Raw genomic sequence first — 22,772 nt, forward strand, 5'->3', positions numbered from 1 at the left:
ATTTTATTTAGTTATATTTATCCGTTCTTGTTTCAACATATGAATGAATCCCTTTTTAAAACTCATTAACTTGAGAATGATAAAATTAAAACTATCAGTTAAACACCAGACGGCGTCTGATTTTTAACCAGCCAGAAGAGACGCCATTTTAGCGAAATACGTCATTTCCGGAGTTGAACCGGAAGTAGTTGAACATTGAAGTGTTTTCGAGGAGCTCGGAAGAAAATGGTAGCTTCTGTCTTTATGCTAATTTTTTATTCGACTGGTTTTGTTATACAGCTTTGACTTTCTTCATTTAAATGGATATATTATTCTTCTGTTTTTCCAATTTCTCAGATATATTAGCTTTGTTTTGAGTCGTTAGTGAAGTTATTTAGTAAAAGAGCTAGTGGTTGGTGGAGCTAACGGTTTTAGCAGGCATCACTGGAAGACGAAACGAACCAGCAAATTGAAATATTTATGAAATTTTGCTTTATTGCTCAATATATCTTATAAAATTAGGCATTTTTAAAAATAAAACTGTGTTCCGTTATTAATCTGTTAGCAGCTGTGATGTGCTAGGCTAGCTTTAGCCGTTTGTGATGTGTCATTGCCTTGCTAGCTGCGTTTACTTTCTGTTTCAGGAGACTTATTGAGTTACAAGTCATGCTAGATTTACATGAATTAAAACCAATACGAGAATATTCTTAAACTTAAGGAACTCAACAAAACTCTTGCATGCTCTTTCGCTTCCCAGAACACTCGTGGTTTGCGTTCTCAGCTGAAAGACAGTGTCCCGGTGGCGGGGCTCTGTCCACAGGCAGGATCTTATGGTGTACCTGATACCCTCCGGAGGGGGTGAGCACTCCTTAAATTGCTTTTTAATATTTAATAGACTTTACCTGTTAGTTTCTTTTAAACCTGTATTAATGCATTATTGTGATTTCAGGTTTTCTAGTGTCAAAAACGAGCTTCTCCCATCTCATCCTTTAGAACTCTCTGAGAAAAATGTAAGTTTATATAAATGGTCTAACTGTTCGGTTCAGTCTTTTTGAACAAAAAAGAAAAAAAAATTACAGCTGATTTCCTTATAGACCCCTTCGCATGCTTGTAAACAAACCGACCGTTGCCAGGATGCGCGCGCAGCCTGGACTCAGAAACAATGGCGCTGCCCGTAGACCGGCATTATGAGCTGTCAGATTATGCCAAACAATTGTCGTTACAAGATCGAGAATGCTACATAAATAAGTTAACTCTAACAAGTGGACATCGCCTACTGGACCCGTATTTAATTAAAGAGTGGACGGACGATGTTAGTAAGTTCCCTGGTATACAATGTAGGGCTGGGCGATTCACCCCAAAAAAAACCCTTCGATTTTTTAATAAAAAACTCGATTCACGATTCGATTCAATGACCACCTTCAAAATAAAATGACTGCTCACGGTAAATGTATTTCCAAAACACATTTATTTTCATAAGAGGCTTCAATAACTGTATTCAGCAAAAAAAAGTGCTTGTGCACTGTAGTTTTATGGACCCGCACTCCAATGAGCTATTAAAGAGCCCAAAGCCTGAGGTAACACATCCAATAAAAAAACTCAACTGTTAATTTTAAAGAAGTGCAAACATTCTTCATAAGGCCAGTTGTTGTCTTTCATGGCTTTAATTACGTTGGAGCCGCTGTCGGTTGTGATGCAGGTCAGTCGCTCCTCGGGAAGGCTCCAGCTGCTGAGTGCGTCTTTTAACTCGAGAGCTATGCTTTCGCCTGTATGATCCTGCGGGAAGTATGAGGTTTGTAGACACACACTTCGAATTTTCCAACTTTCGTTGACGTAGTGAACCGTAAGGCTCATGGTTCGACTAGACCACAAGTCCGTAGTGGCAGCATAAAAATCAATTCCTTGCAACTCGCTTAACACCTTCTGTCGAGTAAGATTGTACAGTTGAGGAAGCGCAACACCCGAAAAGTACTTGCGGCTAGGAACGTTGTACCGAGCATCCAGAACCTTTAGCATATGCTGAAACCCCCTCTTCTCTACTGAATAAATCGGAAGCATGTCGGTGGCTATGAAGTATGTAATTGCATCCGTAATAGCTTTCCATCTTGCCCCACTCTTCTCGTACGGGACACAGCTTGAAAAGCTTTGCGGTAGAGTGGATTGTTTGGCAGATGTTGACTTAGCAGTGGAAGTACGGCTAGGAATGCTTTCTTTCCGTAGAACGCAGCATTTCTCCCATTCGGCGGGATGTTTTCGTTTCAAGTGTTGAAACAGATTTGTCGTGCTGCTGCAGGTAACGACAACTGGTTTCAGACACACTTTGCAAAGCGGTGTTGTTTGCTTTTCATCTGTTTCAGCAAAGCGGTACCAGTTCCAGATTACTGATGTAGTTGTGCCTATTTTGGGCAGGAGCCTCTCTTTCTCATCGTCTTCACTCGCCATGTTTGTTTGAACTAGAGAAACTGCAGGACGTGTACGGAAAGCCTCGAGGGTTCTTTGGCGAATGTAAAAATGCGTGCGCTGCGGGCTTGCGGCCTGGAAATTGATGTCGGGACAGTGGATTGGTGAATATAAAAATGACATGCGTGCACCATGGTCTTGGAAACATGAACGACAAAGGATAGTGCATTGGTGAATGTAAAAAATGATATGCCTGCGCCGTGGGCTATAAAACATGAGCGACACATAGACAGTGGATAAATAAATAAACCGTAAAACTCGAGTTTCTTAAAAAATGAATCGATTTCACGTGCCCACTCGATTTTAAAACCGCATCGATTTTTTGCCCAGGCCTAATACAATGGCCAGATATTAGGGCTGTAACAATACGCGTATCGAAATCGCGATACGCAGAGCCACGATCCGTATCGCGATACAAGAAGGCAGAATCGCGGTACACCCTTTCAAACTTCTCCTCAGCCCAAAAACAGAGGTGCCTCCAAACTTCAATTTATGAATACCTTACTTTTTATTTAAATTACATTTTAAACTTACTTAAATTACTTTTATTTTTTTATATCTATTAGTAAGTCGTTTTTTCGCCGACCTGCGACAATCTTCTGCGAGTCACGCAACGTCCACACTCGCCACTGGCAGAGCATTCATTTCTTTTAAGCGGTCGCCATTCTGGTTGCGACGCGGGGAGCGAATCTGTAAACAAGCAGCTCATTGGCTGGCTAGGTGTGCCACAAGCCAATCACAATCACTTGACCGGAAAGGCATGCAGTGTTGCCAGATTGGGTGGGTTTAGGTGCTTTTTGGCTGGTTTTGAACATATTTTGGGGTGGAAAACGTTAGCAATATCTGGCAACACTGAAGGCATGTCTGCTTGGGCGGAAGCCTTCTGCGGCAGTTACATTTTGACACGCGAGCAATGTTTCACCATAAAAATTCCGTAATTTCCATCTGCGATCACAGAAAATCATTGGCCCTATGAGAGTGAGACAGTGAGAGAGCCACCCCCCCCAAAAAAATCTTAACGGATTTACACGATTTGGAAAAATGACTCTTTCAGAACCGAAAAAAACAGAGCTTCTGGCTCAACAGTATTATTTTGAGAAATAAAACAATCTTTGGATATACATTTGTTCATTTTTGCATACATATTACTCATTCTCTGCAGTGGTCTGAATTATTTGTTATTAAATAGTTAATGTAAGTAAGTAAATGTTAATAAGTCAAATTTACTACTTTAAAAATACATTTTTAAAAAAATCGTGGGTGTATCGAATCGTGGGTCAAAAATCGCGATACGAATCGAATCGTGAGTTGGGTGTATCGTTACAGCCCTACCAGATATATACTTGTACCTTATTGACAAGACTTCGGTGTACACCCACGAAAAACTTCGTGCCTACAAGTCTTTAGACGCATATGATTGTTATGTGCGGGCATGTACAACTTGATTAACAATGGGACATTCATATTCATTTTGTTTTAATCAAATTATGGCAGTGATGTGATGGCAATGTGGCTTTAGCTACAACAGCAAATACCAACACTAAACAGCAATTTGCAGGAGGTAATGGCATGAAAGGAATGATAGTGTAAAGAGTGCAGCTAAGAGAAATCAGAGCTGCGTAAAAAGCGAGAGGCAGAGAGCAGAAATGAAACTGAACGGGGCGGGAGCTAGGTTAGAGCAGTCAACGTAAGTTGGCATTTAGAGTGAGGGCACACAATTTTACCTTTCCATCCTTGCTTTAAAATTGTGATTTTCGGCATACACAAATAATGATGGCACAAAATCTGGACTGCTTGAGTCAAGCGAGACCTCTCCTACAAACAAAATTGCATGCAAAGCTAAGTTAACATGCTAACAATATTCATTACATTGCGTAACTATGACCCAGCTAATCAGACAAACGTTACCAAAGTATTTTGCTACATCAATAAACGAAGACTAGAAAGAATAAAAAAGAAAGATTTAATAAATAGCCTGATCTTACCTGTGATGAAGTGGGCGCTGCAAACCCGCTCATTTTTGATGGTGCTTTCATCCCAGTCTACACGTTTGATGGCTTGTAGCCATAGACGGCGGCGATTTTTTTGGAATGGGTGAGATCCTGCTGGAATTCTGAACATTTTAACCCCATCACTGCTACGATTCTGACACCCGACAACACAACAACTAGGCATCGCTGAGTCTTTTTTGGGTCCAGGCTGCGCGCGCAATTTCCGCTTACGTATAAATGACGTTTACTGCGAAGGGGTCTATAGCCCAGACTGTTAGCTGATATTTTTCAGCCCATGTCACTGACACCTCTGTAACCTGTCTGTGCATGCGATCTATGATGGACAAAAGTAAGTGGACACTTGAGCATCACACCATGTGTGGACCTTCCCTAAACTCTTCCCACAAAGTTTGAAGCGCACGATTGTCTAGAATGTCTTTGTAAGCTGAAGCGTTACAGTTTCCCTTCTTTGAAATGAACAGGCACAATTACTTTCGTGTTGAATTAAAACACAGACTTGACCTAAGCCTTCCTTGCCTGACCTCATTAAAGGGCATATTCTGGACCAATTTAGTTTTTTTTTTAAATATGAAAGTATGTCCCTTTACACACTCATCCAGAAGGGTAATTTTGCACAAGGCCGTCTGTCTACAGCAGAAAAAAATAACAAAACGCGTCTGGAAAAATCCCAAGTGAGTCTGGAGCCAGATTCGTGACGTTACCTGCGGAAGCGCCAGCAGGCTGTGCGAGCTTTGCACGGTTTCAGTGCACAGCCTGTGTAGACCAAGCGCTCCCATTTCTCTCTCGTTGTCCGGTCTTTTGGGAAACGATGAGTACTAATCCCATCAAGATTGGTGTTGCTACACCCTCCTACGATACATCTGTTAACCATTTTAATAATTACGCGATAACGTTGAAGAAATTTGCAGAAAACTACCAGGTCGTTTTCTCATAAACAAACCAGCGCCGACGTAGGATTCAGAAGGAGGCGTCCCGCATGCGACGTCACGAAAATCAATGTTTCCCGGGAAATCCAAATGCCAAGTTTTTTCAGAGGCGGACCAATTCGCCTCAAATGGCTTGATTTCAACTGAATTTTCCTGGTATTGCGCAAGGTAAAAAAAAATTGCTCAAAATGTAAAATGTGACAGATATTTGACCAAAGTTTAATATAAAATAGGAGAATTACATCGATCTTGCTCCTGAATTTACCCATGATATGCACTTTAAAGAAACAGTCCACCGTATTTCCATAATGAAATATGCTCTTACCTGAATTGAGACGAGCTGCTCCGTACCTATCCGAGCTTTGCGCGACCTCCCAGTTAGTCAGACGCAGTCCGACACGCTGTCACTCCTGTTAGCAATGTAGCTAGGCTCAGCATGGCCAACAGTATTTTTTGGGGCTGTAGTTAGATGCGACCAAACTCTTCCGCGAGGCGTACTCTGCGCGCTTCGGCAGCGCATTGATACGGAGTTCAGATATCAATGCGCTGCCGAAGCGCGCAGAAGGTGTTAGTACGCCTGTCATTATAGTGCGGACTTTCCATAGCATAGAAAATCGCTACGTTTCAATTTGTGTAACTGAACCAGGGCTTTGAACCGGTTCAAGGAACGAAAACGAAAACCGGGAACTTTTTCTATTTCACATGGAACAGAAACGAAACCAGAAACTTTATTATTTTTTATGTTCCGGAACAGAAACGCTTATTAAAAATAATGGTAACCGGTTAATACCGGTTTTTATTTCGTTCCAGTTGTTGCACCCGGGTCCAGATTAGGGCAGAACCGGCCCTGGCTACATTTCAGGTGTAGTTTGTTTTATGAATGTATGTACTTGCATAGATGTGTACTTGGTCTTCCAATATGGCGCCTAACAAAATCTCGCGGCGCGGTGACGTCATGCGGTAGCCCTCTATAGGGCCTGACTAGCCTTTGGTAACACACTAAACGAATTCTCTTTCATTTTTGGCACTTTTTCTGTTTGTGTAGATGGGAAGACATACTGAGAATCCAAATCGCCAACATTTGAAATAATAATTGTTTTGAATTATTTCTTGTCTTATTTAATGAAGGTTGTAACAGAATTAGCCTACATTTGGCTTAAGCTGGATGAGACAGAGACATAATTTTATAGCCATTTGTTAAACAGCTGACAGGGAACGTAATTAACCGTTCCGGGAATGAAATTTTTTTGTTCTAACCGGTTCGGGAACGTCTATTTAATGGTGGAACCCAAAACCGGAAACGTTAAAATTCCGTTTCTGTTCGGAACGAACCAATAGGAAAAAAATTCCGGTTCAAAGCCCTGAACTGAACTTGTTTCATATCACTGGTCATATAAACCTATGTAAACAGGAAAAACACGGAAGAGTTTGGTCGCATCTAACTACAGCCCCAAAAAATACCGTTGGCCATGCTGAGCCTAGCTACATTGCTAACAGGAGTGACAGCGCGTCGGACTGCGTCTGACTAACTGGGAGGTCGCGCAAAGCTCAGATAGGTACGGATCAGCTCGTCTCAATTCAGGTAAGAGCATATTTTATTATGGACATACGGTGGACTGTTCCTTTAAGGCCTAACTTGGTGTTAACGTCTGTTCTTGGTGTAAAGCCATGGCCTAATGGTTAGAGAAGCAGCTTTGGGACTAAAAGGTCACTGGTTTGATTCCCTCGACCAGCTGAAGTGCCCTAGGCACCTAACACCCAACTGCTCCCCAGGTTCTTCAATAAGTTGGCAATAAGTTCTTGTGTTAATGGACCAGACTCCACTTTTGGATCATTAATCCCTTTGGACTGAGAATGACCTGCATGCATGGTTTTATGTTCGCTTCTGGCACATTCATACAGTTTTCAATACAATACGTACAATTAAATAGCTTTTTTTATTGCATTTATTTAATTCCTGGGCTCTCATCTGTAACAGGGAGTGATGTCGCATCCCATTAATACATGTTACAATAGGTTATTAGATTCTAATAGAATAGATGAGCCAAAATAATTGGGGATCGTTTTTAATGGGCCCCGGCTCCATTACATGTATGAATAGGTGGGACTCAAAGCAGAAAAAGTTGAGAACCCCTGGTTTTAGCCTGTATACAAATAAATACTCGGAATTGTGGGTTAGATTTGCTAAATATACCATTTTTGTAAATTTAAGTTGCACTGATGGTATGAGTGCTCGCTTTAAAGCACTGTGTCTAAAATTCACTCCCTTAAATTTTACGTGGGGCTAGATTAACCATGGCTTCAAGAAGAACAGTCGGCTTAAACGCAGTGTTAAAATGACCAGTCCTGCTTCTTTGTATGTATTTATATGCGTTTTGTATATTTGCAGCATGTCAGGTTCTGTTGGCCGCTGTAGGTGTGGGACGTATACAGCCACGTAGCATTTGTGCTGTGAACACGAATGCATCTTGATGCGTCCTGAACAGCAACAAAGGACCAAATAATCTACTGCGTCATTGCCCTAGTTGGAAAATATGTAATAATTTCACGATGTTTGAGCTCTCCACCGCTAGGCTAATGGGTAAAGACGATGCTGTAGCAGCAGAGATGAAAGCAGCTGCTTTTTACAGCATATTTTCATCTCCTCTCTCGCTTCCATTTATAAGTTTCCTTCACAGATTACGCAGTTAAAACTTTTGAAACTGCCCATACAATTACATGAGCTCTGATTCACGGGATATTTCTAGCTGGGAATCGACACAGAGGAAGACTGATGTAATACATTTCTCCAGCTGCTGTCCACTTGTGAGCCGATCGTCCGACGTTACCGCCAGGTGTGAACGAGGCCAACGCTCTTGCGGCTGAACGGGAAAATCCCCACAGCCACACCCAAATCGAGTAGAGCGACAAAAATCCACCCAGAAGACTGGATGTTGTTATAACAGCAAAGCGGGGACTAAATCTGACATGGGATGCTCAAAAAGAACATATGGGTGTGGTCGATCAGGTGTTCACATACTTTTAGTTCATATAAGGTGGATAATTTATGCCATCATGCTTTTTTTTTTTTTCTTCAAAAGAAGGCATTTGGAGGAGAAACTGAAATTGGACAGAATAAAAGGACAGATGACTGCGGCATCAATTTAGTGTTTTGTTTAAATATCGATGGCTCATGATGAACATTTTGAGATCTTTAGCTGAAATGCGTTGTTCAGCTCTTATAGTTTCGCTGTCAGTTCATTGTTTGACACCACACTTCTACAAATATTGTGTCCTTGGACCTTAAACAAGCAGTCAGAAAATATTTGATGAATTTACCAACTGATTACATTCAGCTGGTGTTTTCTCCCTGGATCGGAGCTAATTCTGATACGGGGGACGATTTGTGAATAATTTCATCTTTAGTTTTCCCTGTGACTTACTGCTTGCTTTGTACCTATAGTTCCAGCTTAACCAGGACAAAATGAACTTCTCCACATTAAGGAACATCCAAGGACTTCATGCACCTCTGAAACTCCAGATGGAATACAGAGCAGCCAGACAGGTGGGAACCAGTTAACGCTGTCCTCATTCTACAGTACATTAGAGAGGTGGTATTCTTGGGTTTCACGTCCACCTCATTAGTTATTCAGAACTTTAGCCGGTGGTCTACCAAAGCTCAGTTGATAAAGCGTTTGTATGAAGAACCTGCATTGCTCACATGAAAAACGCCTTACGTTTGCATTGTTTTAGGTCGTTCGAATCGATCAAACCATGAAACTGATAAGTTTCTTCAGGGTTCCTCGTGAATTAATAAAAAAAAGGGTGAACGAACACAAGATTTCACAAAAAGACGTTGAGAAAGGTGGCTTTTGAACCTAGGGCTGGGCGATATGAGAAAAAATTATATCACGATATATTTTTTCAAAATTTTCGATAACGATATATATCACGATATAAATCAAATCACCATTTTTGTATTTTCTTTAATTTTCTGCTCAAAATATGTACATTACAAATTAGTAGTTCCTTCCTAATTAACAAAAATAGCTTAACAAGCCTTCAAGTTTCACAGAACCAAAACAAACTGGATGCACATTCTTTTGTTCTTTTTGTTCAAATGAATAAACTGAAACTGAAAAATAAAAACTATATACCATTGTTAATCATTTGTGCAAATTCTAGCAGCTTTCAAATAAACATAAAAGACATATTGACGTGTAAACCTTATGCTGCAAGGAGAAAAAAAGTGCAATCCTGTACGTCAGTGTGTTTTAAGGTTTTGTGTAACACTTTGTTGTATGTCCGATTTTAAATATCCAAAATACCTCCACACAACCGAAGATCTCTGGCCCTTCTTTTCAACGATGTCCTCCAGGGCAGTGCTCTGACTTTCCTGTTCAGAACTCCGGTCAGTCGGCTTCTCGCTCATTTTTATAATCACTTTGTTTCACGCGCTCCTGCAGACTTCACCACAGCCATGCTGTGCGTTGCTGCTACACGTGTGTGTGTTTGTGTGTGCACGCAACCTAACTTGACGTGGCTCTCTTCCAACTGATTGGTTACGTGCGGTACTGTTTAGTTATGATTGGCTATTCGCGTGTCTGTCAAAACTTCGGATGAAGTAATTTTATTGAAGGTGTAGGCTTATCGTAGGCATATCGTACGTGTCTAATTTCTAATCGTAGAGATTTTATATCGTGAATAACATCGTGATCGTAAAATCGCCCAGCCCTATTTGAACCTCAGTGAAATCGAAGGGAGCCGAGTCGAAGCACGCTCGAGTTTGCAGTGATCACTCGGTGAAAGGTTTGTATTTCCCTCTCAGCTACGTCCTTAGTGTTTTCCAAGTACTTTTCTTGCTGTGTGTTATTTTACGGTACTTTTTTTTTTTTTAAAGTCACGAAGCGCTAAAGTCCCCAGCTGTTTCTTTGTTTACTCCTCACTCCTTACAAAGTCCGTACACATGAAGGTCCCGACAAAATTCTTCCCCAGCCGTACAGTTACAACGCGCCGTGATCACTTCTCCGTCTTGTTTAACTAAGATCCAGGTCTTTCAAGGGGTTTCTGATGATCTTTGTGAATGATTTATCTGAGCGATAAGAGCCAACACAAGTGAGAATCGAGCGAACGGTTTGTTGTTTGTTTACACTTCAACTTGCAGCGCTTCGTTGTAAAGACGCAAACAAAAAGCTTCAACATACTTAGACGGGCTAAAACAATACAGGATTCGTTCAGGAGCGACTTGATAGCGAGGTCCTTTACCCAGCCACGTACAAAACAGTTGTAAGCCTCCGTACTCTTCCACGCTTTCATCTGTTTTGCGGTGTAGAAGGACGTCTGCAACGCCAGATAGTTCGAGATGTCGGGGAACTCGACTGAAGGGTAGTTTTCCAGATCGTATGACAAATCCTTCTTTTCCAGACTGTAAGGGTCGATTCCATTGCACATAGCGATCTTCTGGATATATCTAAAGCCAGCAGGGGCTTCTGGATTACGAGCGTCCTCTAAGTTATCGCTAGTTGTTTGCACTACAGCAGCTGTTTTGGTTTGCTCGACCACCAGCTGTTTTACCGGAAGTGAAATCGTTAAGAAAAGTCACGTGACTGAAACCCAAGAATTACAGTTACACAAAATGACAAATCTGCTGTAGTAAACATGTTAAAATGCAACGTATTATGTAAAATATTAGACAATTATCACTTTGTATAGCACAGCCCAGTTCTCAGGCTCTGGTTTCTCGCAGATTCAACGTTTGCCTTTTCTGCTGAGCTCCAATCTGGCCCTGGATACACTCAAGGGAGCTGATGAGTCCGTCGGATTCGAGGACATCCTTAATGGTAAAGTGCATGTTAACGAATCAGTAGCGTTAGTCGATTTCATGTCCAGGCTCTGTGTATATGTTTTTTTTGGGGGGGGGTTGTGCGTGTCTGTTAGACATGTAGGTTCAATAACCAGAAAAGGGGGGAAGGGAACCCAAAACGTGCTCCTTATTGATTTCTGTAAATTACAAACATAGTGTAATTCACTTCAGCGTGAACATACACTCCTGCTAAGGAGAACACCGGTTCCTAGGAGAATGCTTTTAGTAGGTGTATTAATTAGCGTTCAACAAACAAGGCAACCATTTCAGAATCTCAGGTCAATCACACAGGTGTGTGAAAACAGTTCCTTTTTCAATTCTAATAAATTTCTAATCACTTAGTGTAAATAATTGATTTTTGCTTCTTGTTGCCTCGATTCGTTATTAATTTGTCTTTGTGCAGCTGTCTGATCGTTACAGACCTACTAGTGAATTTACTAATATACGTTTCAGTGCTTACAATAAGTTGCCGCCATATCGGCCGCGACACCATATTGTCGGGGCCTTATAATCGGCCGTGACGATTTCAATGTCCAATTTTCAGAAAATCGGCAAGAATTTTTTTTTTTTTAAATATTTTTTTGGGCTTTTTGCACCTTTATTGGATAGGACAGTGTAGAGACAGGAAATGAGCGGGAGGGAGAGACGGGGAGGGATCGAGAAATGACCTCGGGCCGGAATCGAACCCAGGTCCCCGGATTTATGGTATGGCGCCTTATCCAGCTGAGCCACGACGTGATACGCGACGTGTATTGTATCGCGAGGTTGTTGGCAATACCCACCCCTATTGAATACTGCTATCAATAAGTTGTCTGAGTTTGGCAATACACCGGATATACATTCTTCTGCTGACTGTTATAAACTGGAGAAAGATAATGATGAATCTGCCACTGGATTTTCTGTAAAAGGTGATCTACACAGAAGAGGTCATCGACTTCGAAAAGCACACAACAGAGAGTATGTAACACAGTCTGGATCACATTACGGGCTGAGAAAAACCCTGCAGAGGCTATAAATTTTCTCAAATCATCCCTTCATTGGTGTCCAAAATGACTGAACGATTTAGCTCATTCAGTGAAGATATCTTCTCCCACATGCAGACGTTCATGGACAGCCGGGACTGGATTTCATCAGATAAAAGATTTGGCACCGATGCAATCATGTGGTTGTCAGAACATTTCAAGGAGACGTTGGAACACCAGAACTTCGATGCAAAAAGAGTTTTCATAGAGAGTGGACAGAGTTGAAGAGACTTAAAAAATCCAAATATGTCGGAGTGGAACCCCTTGAGTTCTGGAGCAATATCTTCACTGACAGGAAGAAGGAGTTTAGTAATTTGTGTATGCTAGCCAAGATTTGCCTGAGTATTCCAGTCTCCAATAGCACCACAGAAAGAGGTTTTTCAATCCTTCTGAACATTCTAACTGAATGGGGAAGTCATGGCCTAATGGTTAGAGAAACAGCTTTGGGACCAAAAGGTTGCTGGTTCGATTCCCCAGACTAGCAGGATTGACTTAAGTGCCCTTGAGCAAGGCACCTAACTCCGGCAAGAGTGGTGGTGTACCTTGTGTCTGATTAGCTAAAGAAAAACTGATGATGTGATCATCAGTTCGGGCATTGAACCTGACCAACTGAACTGATAAAAGGCTTGCTATGGGACACAAAGTGCTCCAAAATCAGATGCTTATTGCTGTGAACCATCGTGTGTGGAGCCAAAAGGAACTTTTTTAAATCTTGAATACTGCAGTTGATAAATACTTGTCGACAAGACGCCGAAAACGCAAGGGGACAGAAAAAGACTCGGATGAAAAATCGTCTGGGATAGAAGAACAAAGAAGAGAAACAGAAGACTGTTCATATTAGACGAAGAACTACAAGTTGAAAAACCTGGAAGACCATCTGAAGATGACGAAAGTGAATTGAACTTCAGCTATGTTTCAGGGTCCGATGATTCTGATGAAGATGGTGACATTGACAGTGACTGCCACTCAGAACTTTAGTCTATCGGATGATTCTGACTAAATACCAGTAATGCTCTACCTTGATGTTGATCCTGTCCTGCCATTGACTTTAGTTCAGGGACGAGAACTAGTTTCATTTTCAAAAAAGTTTATTTTACAAAATTTTTATACATTTTAAATTTGCCTTGATGTTGATTCTATCCTACCATTGACTTAGTTCAGGGATGAGAACTAGTCTTTTTTTTTTTTTTCTGAAAAAGTTTATTTTTACAAAGTTCTTATACAGTCTTTTAGTTTGCCTTGATGTTGATCCTATCCTGCCATTGACTTGGTTCAGGGATGAGAACTAGTTTTATTTTCAAAAAAGTTTATTTTTACCATGTCTTTATATATTTTAGTTTGTTTATTGTTGAGACATTCCAATAAATATTCGTTATAAATAGTCATTATTGTCAGGTATACCTACCATCAAAGGTCTCCGTCTCAGCCAAATCACAGACAATACAGAATTCCAGGGCTTTGAACCAGAATTTTTTTCCTATTGGTTCGTTCCGAACAGAAATGGAACTTTAACGTTTCCGGTTTTGGGTTCCACCATTAAATAGACGTTCCCGAACCGGTTAGAACAAAAAAAATTTCGTTCCCGGAATGGTTAATTACGTTCCCTGTCAGCTGTTTAACAAATGGCTATAAAATTATGTCTCTGTCTCATCCAGCTTAAGCCAAATGTAGGCTAATTCTATTACAACCTTCATTAAATAAGACAAGAAATAATTCAAAACAATTATTATTTCAAATGTTGGCGATTTGGATTCTCAGTATGTCTTCCCATCTACACAAACAGAAAAAGTGCCAAAAATGAAAGATAATTCGTTTAGTGTGTTACCAAAGGCGAGTCAGGCCCTATACAGGGCTTTCCACAAGCGCCGGCTGCCGGTGTTCTGTAAAGTTATCCTACCTCTTGGATTTGTCCGACCAAGCCTACTGCGCATGCGCAGAACACATGACGTCATATCTTGGAATTTGGACTGAGTTTTGTCCTACCAATCAGCTGGGCTGACAGAAAATCGGTGAGTATTTCACGCATTTGCTGATTTTTATGTTTTGTGCGTATTGGTCGAGTCTTTGGCCGAGTCAAATTATTTGTAATGACTTGTTTTGAATAATAAAACGGTCTGTATGAGAACTTGCTAATTCTGTCACGCAGTGGGCACTGTGCAGTCAAAGTTATGACGGGGCATCGTTTCGTTTGTTTATAAATACTGTATTTTATACGTTTCTGAATTGCAAATATGCCTACATTACGCATTACAAATGCGTGAAATACTCACCGATTTTCTGTCAGCCCAGCTGATCGGTAGGACAAAACTCGGTCCAAATTCCAAGATATGACGTCATGTGTTCTGCGCATGCACAGTAGGCTTGGTAGGACAAATCCAAGAGGTAGGATAACTTTACAGAACACCTGCCATACAGCCGGCACACAATTAAGTCCAGCCGGCTACTTTAATGACTATTATTTTTGTAGCCCACAGGTTCTAAATATTAATTTTCGATTTTACAACCCCAATTCCAAAAAAGTTGGGACAAAGTACAAATTGTAAATAAAAACGGAATGCAATGATGTGGAAGTTTCAAAATTCCATATTTTATTCAGAATAGAACATAGATGACATATCAAATGTTTAAACTGAGAAAATGTATCATTTAAAGAGAAAAATTAGGTGATTTTAAATTTCATGAAAACAACACATCTCAAAGTTGGGACAAGGCCATGTTTACCACTGTGAGACATCCCCTTTTCTCTTTACAACAGTCTGTAAACGTCTGGGGACTGAGGAGACAAGTTGCTCAAGTTTAGGGATAGGAATGTTAACCCATTCTTGTCTAATGTAGGATTCTAGTTGCTCAACTGTCTTAGGTCTTTTTTGTCGTATCTTCTGTTTTATGATGCGCCAAATGTTTTCTATGGGTGAAAGATCTGGACTGCAGGCTGGCCAGTTCAGTACCCGGACCCTTCTTCTACGCAGCCATGATGCTGTAATTGATGCAGTATGTGGTTTGGCATTGTCATGTTGGAAAATGCAAGGTCTTCCCTGAAAGAGACGTCATCTGGATGGGAGCATATGTTGCTCTAGAACCTGGATATACCTTTCAGCATTGATGGTGTCTTTCCAGATGTGTAAGCTGCCCATGCCACACGCACTAATGCAACCCCATACCATCAGAGATGCAGGCTTCTGAACTGAGCGCTGATAACAACTTGGGTTGTCCTTCTCCTCTTTAGTCCGAATGACACGGCGTCCCTGATTTCCATAAAGAACTTCACATTTTGATTCGTCTGACCACAGAACAGTTTTCCATTTTGCCACCGTCCATTTTAAATGAGCCTTGGCCCAGAGAAGACGTTTGTGCTTCTGGATCATGTTTAGATACGGCTTCTTCTTTGAACTATAGAGTTTTAGCTGGCAACAGCGGATGGTACGGTGAATTGTGTTCACAGATAATGTTCTCTGGCAATATTCCTGAGCCCATTTTGTGATTTCCAATACAGAAGCATGCCTGTATGTGATGCAGTGCCGTCTAAGGGCCCGAAGATCACGGGCACCCAGCATGGTTTTCCGGCCTTGACCCTTATGCACAGAGATTCTTCCAGATTCTCTGAATCTTTTGATGATATTATGCACTGTAGATGATGATATGTTCAAACTCTTTGCAATTTTACACTGTCGAACTCCTTTCTGATATTGCTCCACTATTTGTCGGCACAGAATTAGGGGGATTGGTGATCCTCTTCCCATCTTTACTTCTGAGAGCCAGTCATACTTTTTATACCCAGTCATGTTAATGACCTATTGCCAATTGACCTAATGAGTTGCAATTTGGTCCTCCAGCTGTTCCTTTTTTGTACCTTTAACTTTTCCAGCCTCTTATTGCCCCTGTCCCAACTTTTTTGAGATGTGTTGCTGTCATGAAATTTCAAATGAGCCAAAATTTGGCATGAAATTTCAAAATGTCTCACTTTCGACATTTGATATGTTGTCTATGTTCTATTGTGAATACAATATCAGTTTTTGAGATTTGTAAATTATTGCATTCCGTTTTTATTTACAATTTGTACTTTGTCACAACTTTTTTGGAATCGGGGTTGTAATAAAATTAAATGTTTATCTAACGGACTGACAATGTCAAACTGAACCGCACTCATTAAAGTTGTGATTCGTGCTGTTTGTACCGATAATAACCACAAATTCCCCGCCGACTTCGCTGATCCGCGGCCCCGACATGCGGTGTGCGCGTGCGCGCACTCGGCGGAGGCAGTAGCGTGCGTGCACTCGGCGGAGTTTATTTTGTGTTTAACACCCCCCCCCCCCCCCCCCCGGCTGGCTACTTGTTTGTCATGGCTGGCTAGTATGAGCCTTAGTGGAAAGCCCTGTATGCATTGATAGGCTAACAGAGGTTAACGTCATTTAATGTTCGCGAGCCTCTCATTAACGTGGACAAATATATTGATATCGTGTTTGAAATTGACGTTTTTGAATAACGATAGACTGCAATATTTACCTCTTATTTAAGATGTGGAGACGTGATAGTAGTCCACCCTCCCGCTCTCTCCATTCAGTCATCAAACGTCACACAGGAAGTGAACCCCAGCGGGTCATAGAAACTTGCGCAGGAGAAGAATGCCTTTTTTATTTGTAGGCTACGGAAACTTTGAGGAACGAAATAAAAACCGGTATTAACCGGTTACCATTATTTTTAATAAGCGTTTCTGTTCCGGAACATAAAAAAATAAAGTTTCTGGTTTCGTTTCTGTTCCATGTGAAATAGAAAAAGTTCCCGGTTTTCGTTTTCGTTCCTTGAACCGGTTCAAAGCCCTGCAGAATTCAATTTCTGAATATTGACAGGGATGAGAATGGGACATTTAAAAAAAACTCTGAAATGTCTGCCAAGGGCAGACATAATGCACGCAAAGCGTGCATGGGGGGGTTTCAATATATATATATGAATGTTTTCAAATTCAATGATGGTTTAAAACATTTATAAACTTGAAGATAACAAATCCCTACAGATATATATCTCGTGAGCGATAATGGAGGTAACCGTAACGATATATTAGATTCCTCCTGACTCTATCTTTGACGTTTTAAGTAAAACGTACCTTTGTGCTTTTTTGTTTTGATGTGCTCCTGGATGTTTCTAGCTCCTCTGTTTCCATAATTCATCATATCTGAGCACAGAATACACAGAACCTTTCCTGGCATGTCCACTTTTCGGATATGTTCCGTCAGGCACGTCGTCACAGTTTGTGTCCCTGTCTGCACAGTAACGCTACTATCGAGCCATGCCCATCGGAAACAGTTCTTTATCCCGTTCGATTTATCGATTTCCCTGGCACGATCCTCATTTTTGCGGTCCAAAACTTTTGCCATATTGGCGAAGTAACTTTTGAAAACTAACCAAAATAACTAGAACTTAAGAAGTGATCAAAACCGTGTACGTGTAGCTTGTTTCTCCGTGAATTGTAGAAGTGAGATGAAACTAGCGCCAAAACGTTGCCGGAAATCGTCATTAGGATATATATTGAAGAAAGCAATGACGATTTCCGTTATCACAGCTGCAACTAATTTTGCGATGAGCGTTGCTGAAAGATGCTGGTGGGCGGTTGGTCCTGCCTGCTTGTGCCACCACAAGCCTTGCCTCGCGCCGACCCCTACCCCCCCGCCCGAAATTTTCTCAACGATTTTACACGTTTCACAAAAATGACATTTTCAGCGGGAAAAAATCGGAATTCCGCAGATTCGTGGAAAATTCTCATCTCTGTATTGAGCAGAGATTACTTCAAGCATACTCTGGCTGGCATGTTCTCGGGGGACCAGAAATCCAGCAGAATATGTTGTGTTGACCAAAGTATGCTTGTATATAATCTAAGCATGGCATTTGTAAGAATCGCATGTTAGCATGGCCATCTATTTCGCCAGGCCACGATCCTCAAAACTCAGGGCCTTTTAATCAGCCACGAGCAGTCCTCGACCTTCAAAACTGGAGGCCTTTTTTTAGGCCGCGATAATTTTTCTTATTGTAAGCACTGCGTTTATTGTATGATTGAGTGATTTAAAGGGGAACTGAAGTCATTTTTAAACTTGCTTTATTTTTTAATTAGCGTGTTATTCAATTACGTTTTCGGTTTTAGTAACCTTATATCGTGACTCGTATTGGCACCTAATTGCAATTAAATATTATACTTATCGGCCCGTTCGGTTTTTAGCCATGTTGAATTTAGTTCGTTTGGTCCACGGGAGGCGTCGCTTACCCGCGCGATCTTCACGAGACTTGTGCGAGACTTCGAAACATGAAGTGTCAGCCAGGTGTCAGTGACGCCATTTTGAAAACTGTTTTCCAGATGAAATATGGCACAAAAATGAGTTTAAATGACGATTACTGTCTACTTTTTTCAACCTTTCCTGATTTGCTATCAAAACAAACAAAACTTCCAGCTTGATTACGTCAGCATTCGAAAGAGGGCGCGCGCGTCTTTTGACAACGTTGGCAGCTGTTGGTCACTTTCTCGGTGTCTGAAATCGCTCCCTACGTAGTGCACTCGAAGTATCCCACAATGCGTCACGAAAAGTAGCATACAATGATGGTCACTAACCAAAGCAATATATCCCATCGTGCATTGCGGTCGCGCTGAAAGGAATCAAATTAAAAGTCTCAAATGTGATTTAATAAAAGGCGAAGAAGAAAGTATTCAGCCTTGATTTAAAAGAACTGAAAGATGCAGGGACTGATTAATGTGGGAAATGCGCTCAGTATAATATGGATTTATCACAAAAAAACACATGGATGTATTTATTACTTTGAAAACTCAACAGCCAACTGATCTGGCACGTTTTAATTGTGCGACAGTAATGACGTAAATACCAGCGCGACGGAGTAGTGTCCGAAAGTGTTTTTTCGTTTCACCAATGAGCTCACTATATAGTAATTCCCTATGTAGGGAGTAGTGAGCGACTTTGGACACAGGGTCACTTTGATTTCCGCTGTACGTTTTACTTCCGTCCTACGATGTCTCGCACAGGTCTCAACGAGTCTCGTTTACGGCCATCGCTTTGACATATGGACTGATATATACTCAGCAAAAATAAAAACTTGACACTCATTATTTTTCAAATAGTGTTTAGAAACTTTTCTTGAAAGAGTTCTTGTTGTGATTATGGTTAAATGCATTGTCAAGGGCATTACGTCACACATTCATTCTACTGGTCGGGCCTACGTAGCACGTGCGAGAGCGCTGCACGCTAAAATCACGTTTCCACGTGACACAAGTGACGTGACCTATTGATACACGTGCAATTGATCTCACGGTAGCAGAGTAGAGTGTCATCTCAGAAAAACAAGGTTTTATGGTTAATTATTCGTTAATTTGCAATGCCACGACTGTCAAACATTCAGCGTGAACGTGCCATTGGCATGCTGAATACGGGAACATCCGTCACTGACGTTGCGAGGGTTATGGGATGCAGTCGACAGACCATCCATAATCTCCAGACACGTCTCCATCAAACTGACACCACAGCCGACCGTAAGGAACCCTCCACAGAACTTGCAGGAGCTTGGTGCCATGTTGGTACAAATATGGCGGCGCATTCCCCAAGCTGTGTTCAGACGCATCATCCAATCCATGAGGAGACGTCGTATCGCAGTTGTGAACGCCCATGGAGGACGCACCCGATATCGACATGATTTCATTAAGTTGTGACTCACAGTTTTTGATCATGGACATTGTCGTTGCATTTCCGGTGGAACCGATTCCATGACAAACATGATCTGTATGCTATAGCATCTTTAATGACAAGATAATTGAATACAATCGTTATTTCAAACCTATTTTCCAAAATGTTCAAATTATTGACTTTGAAACGAGTGTAAAGTTTTTTTATTTTTGTTGAGTATATTACATAGCGTATTTCAAACACTCCATAATTTGCTATGGAGCACTTGCATGTGACGTCACAGCCGATCCAGATTGTGACAGACGCCAGCTTGTCGGTCAAACGCCATATTCCGCCTTCTACTTCTGGTTCTACTTCTGCTTTTACTTCTACCTTTTCTTCTGGAAAAACCTACTATATACAATGCTACTACAACGGCTGCGGCTACAAGCTCTCCCTACCTGTGCACGGTTTTTATGTTTTTTGTGTGTATTTTTGCGTGTTGTTCGTCTATACCGGACTTCAATATCCACTACAACCGTATGGACTTACTGGACATTGGTTTCCAGCAGAAAATGACGGTTTGTAGCGATTTCCATCGCATGCACAACATTCCGGACGAGAAAAAAAAAAACCATTCCGGACGAGATAGCGAGACCAGCGGGGTCTCCGTGGATTGTTATCGGAAGCAAAGCGAAGGAGGCGGCGCCGGGAGCGGAAGCAAAAGCGAGGCTACAGGCAGAGCCGGCCTGTTGACTAAGCTCAGAAAACAGCCACTCAAACCTCCACTGCTAAGCCTCTACCTCTCCAACGCCAGATCCATGTAAACAAGACGGACGATTTGGAATTACAGCTGGAATTACCTTATTCTATTCTATAATTGGCTGGTCAGTGCTATACTCAATACTTAAGTGACTTACCCATCCAATGAGGATTCTTGTTTACAAGATGCCACATCTGAGTCGCTGACAAATCCTGAATTTCTGTAAAGAAAACTGTCCAGAGATTTATAGGCACGCAGTGCTTCACCACTGAACAGCGAGGGAAAGTTGATGAGGTAATTATACACGTCCGGGTATTCCACTGGCAGTTCAAAATCCGGTCGTGAAAACTCCGTCCGGTAAGCCATAAGGGTCACAAATCTGTAGATCGTTTATTTTAGACATATATCTAGTTATCTGTTCATTAGAAAAATGAGCCGTGTAGTCCGTCGGTTGAAATTGATCCATTCTGTACACGAGTGCAGCAGTATTCAGCCGTGTTTTTTATCGACACGATGGCGGTTGTGTACTTTCCAGTCACGTGACTGCAAGATCTCTATAGCAGCGACTAAATGGCGATCAAAAATGCATTCCGGTATTTAATAAAATGAGAGAATTTTGATGATAAAAATTGCCTTCTGGTCTCCTTTAATGTTCATCTGTTTTGTGTGTTTCAGATCCTGCGCAGTGTGAGCTGATGGGCGAACCTCATATTATGACAGAGTATAAACTCGGCCTGTTGTGAATCCTGTGTCCTAATACTATGTAAGAGTAATGCTGCCATACCAGAAGAAGAAAAACGGATCCATATCGCATTATAGCATGAAAAGTTTGCTATAACAAGATTTCTTTTCTAGTTATATAACATTTTATAGTACAATAATACTATATATAAATTTTATATGCTAAGCTTAACATGATAAATTGCTCAATTTTTTCATGTTATGCGATTATTCGTATCGTTAGGCTATAATATTAAATTCATGTTTGTATGAGGAAACAGTGTATGGAGAACAAAAACGGAGGAATACGGCACTTTTACATAAAGCGATTAAGTTCTACTTCATGCTTGGGATGAGACTCTGTTGTTAGTGAGTGTGAAGATGATCATGTATCCGAAGAAGGATTTTATACATCACATGGAGTCCAACTCCACCTTTTCTTCTTATAATATGAAACTTCATGTCACGACGATATCTTATGTTTAAAGCATTTTATCACAAACTTCATGTTATAACGTGTTGCTCGCTCATCTGATTTCTTTTTCCGGCACGGCAGCAATACACTGCACTAAAATATGTCACTGAAAATTTTACTTTCTGCCTGACTTTTTTGTTTGTTTATAATAAAAATGTAACATTTGAGAGCGTTCCGTGTTTGTACAACATTCATCACGAAGCTTTGTCTGAAATTCTTCAAGCCGAGTGGATACTAGCCTGGCAAGCCAGACTAAAGGTGAATATTTGGTCTGGTCTCGGTCATAGACATTTCCGAAGGGTGTGGGAGGAACGACCCGCTGTCTTTCAAACTGTCTCTGTGCGTATAGGCCAATGCTCTGACCAATCAGTGCAACTGTGACGTAGTCAGAGCGACAGAAAGCAGTGGGGCAGGCCTTGAAATAAATAATTTTTCAAAATGCGTATTAATTAACAGGTTCTAGATATTAAGAAGTTTGGAGATAATGACCACAAGTTTGGAGTCTGTGCCACATACTTAACATTTTTTTTTCCAAGTGTTTTTCAAGGGTTTGCTTAAACTGTTTGAGAGTTTTTATTTAGTGGTGTTTGGTGAAATTTCCCTTAAATTTAAAATAACGGGAAAATAAGAAACAATCAAAAAGTAATGTTTCAAAGCTGTTTATTAATTCTTTGTACTGCACAAACTAGCCCCATCCTTTTGGCTACGAGCGGAGCCAGCTGGTAGATCAGACTTTTGCCATAGCCGGTTGGCAAAACAGCGAAAACGTCCTTCTTGAAAAGGAATGAGCGGAGAGCCTCTTCCTGCTCATGTTTCAACGAAAACTCCAAGTCTAATTCTTCTAAAACTGATTCCAAAGCGGAGTCAAACGCGCGCTGTTCACTAGCCGTAGCCATCTTTCCTGTTGTGCTTTCTCCA

At 41.1% G+C, this 22,772-nt stretch overlaps 1 protein-coding gene across 1 annotated transcript; it reads left to right on the top strand.

The window, feature by feature from the left end:
* The first annotated feature begins 171 nt into the window (after window positions 1-171).
* On the top strand, window positions 172-22,021 carry pomp (proteasome maturation protein). The gene is made up of 6 exons (XM_060936397.1): window positions 172-228; window positions 737-837; window positions 929-989; window positions 8,820-8,921; window positions 11,103-11,196; window positions 21,335-22,021. The coding sequence occupies exons 1-6, from the start codon at window positions 226-228 to the stop codon at window positions 21,400-21,402; spliced, it is 429 nt and encodes a 142-aa protein (XP_060792380.1). The 5' UTR covers window positions 172-225; the 3' UTR covers window positions 21,403-22,021.
* The last annotated feature ends 751 nt before the right edge of the window (window positions 22,022-22,772 follow it).

The sequence above is a fragment of the Neoarius graeffei genome, chromosome 12 (assembly GCF_027579695.1).
Source record: "Neoarius graeffei isolate fNeoGra1 chromosome 12, fNeoGra1.pri, whole genome shotgun sequence".
Lineage (NCBI taxonomy): Eukaryota > Metazoa > Chordata > Actinopteri > Siluriformes > Ariidae > Neoarius > Neoarius graeffei.

Excerpts from the sequence above, each read along its gene's own strand:
- pomp (XM_060936397.1), top strand. Across the intron at positions 990-8,819 it reads TAGAACTCTCTGAGAAAAAT|TTCCAGCTTAACCAGGACAA; the intron begins GTAAGTTTATAT and ends TTGTACCTATAG. Across the intron at positions 11,197-21,334 it reads ATTCGAGGACATCCTTAATG|ATCCTGCGCAGTGTGAGCTG; the intron begins GTAAAGTGCATG and ends TGTGTGTTTCAG.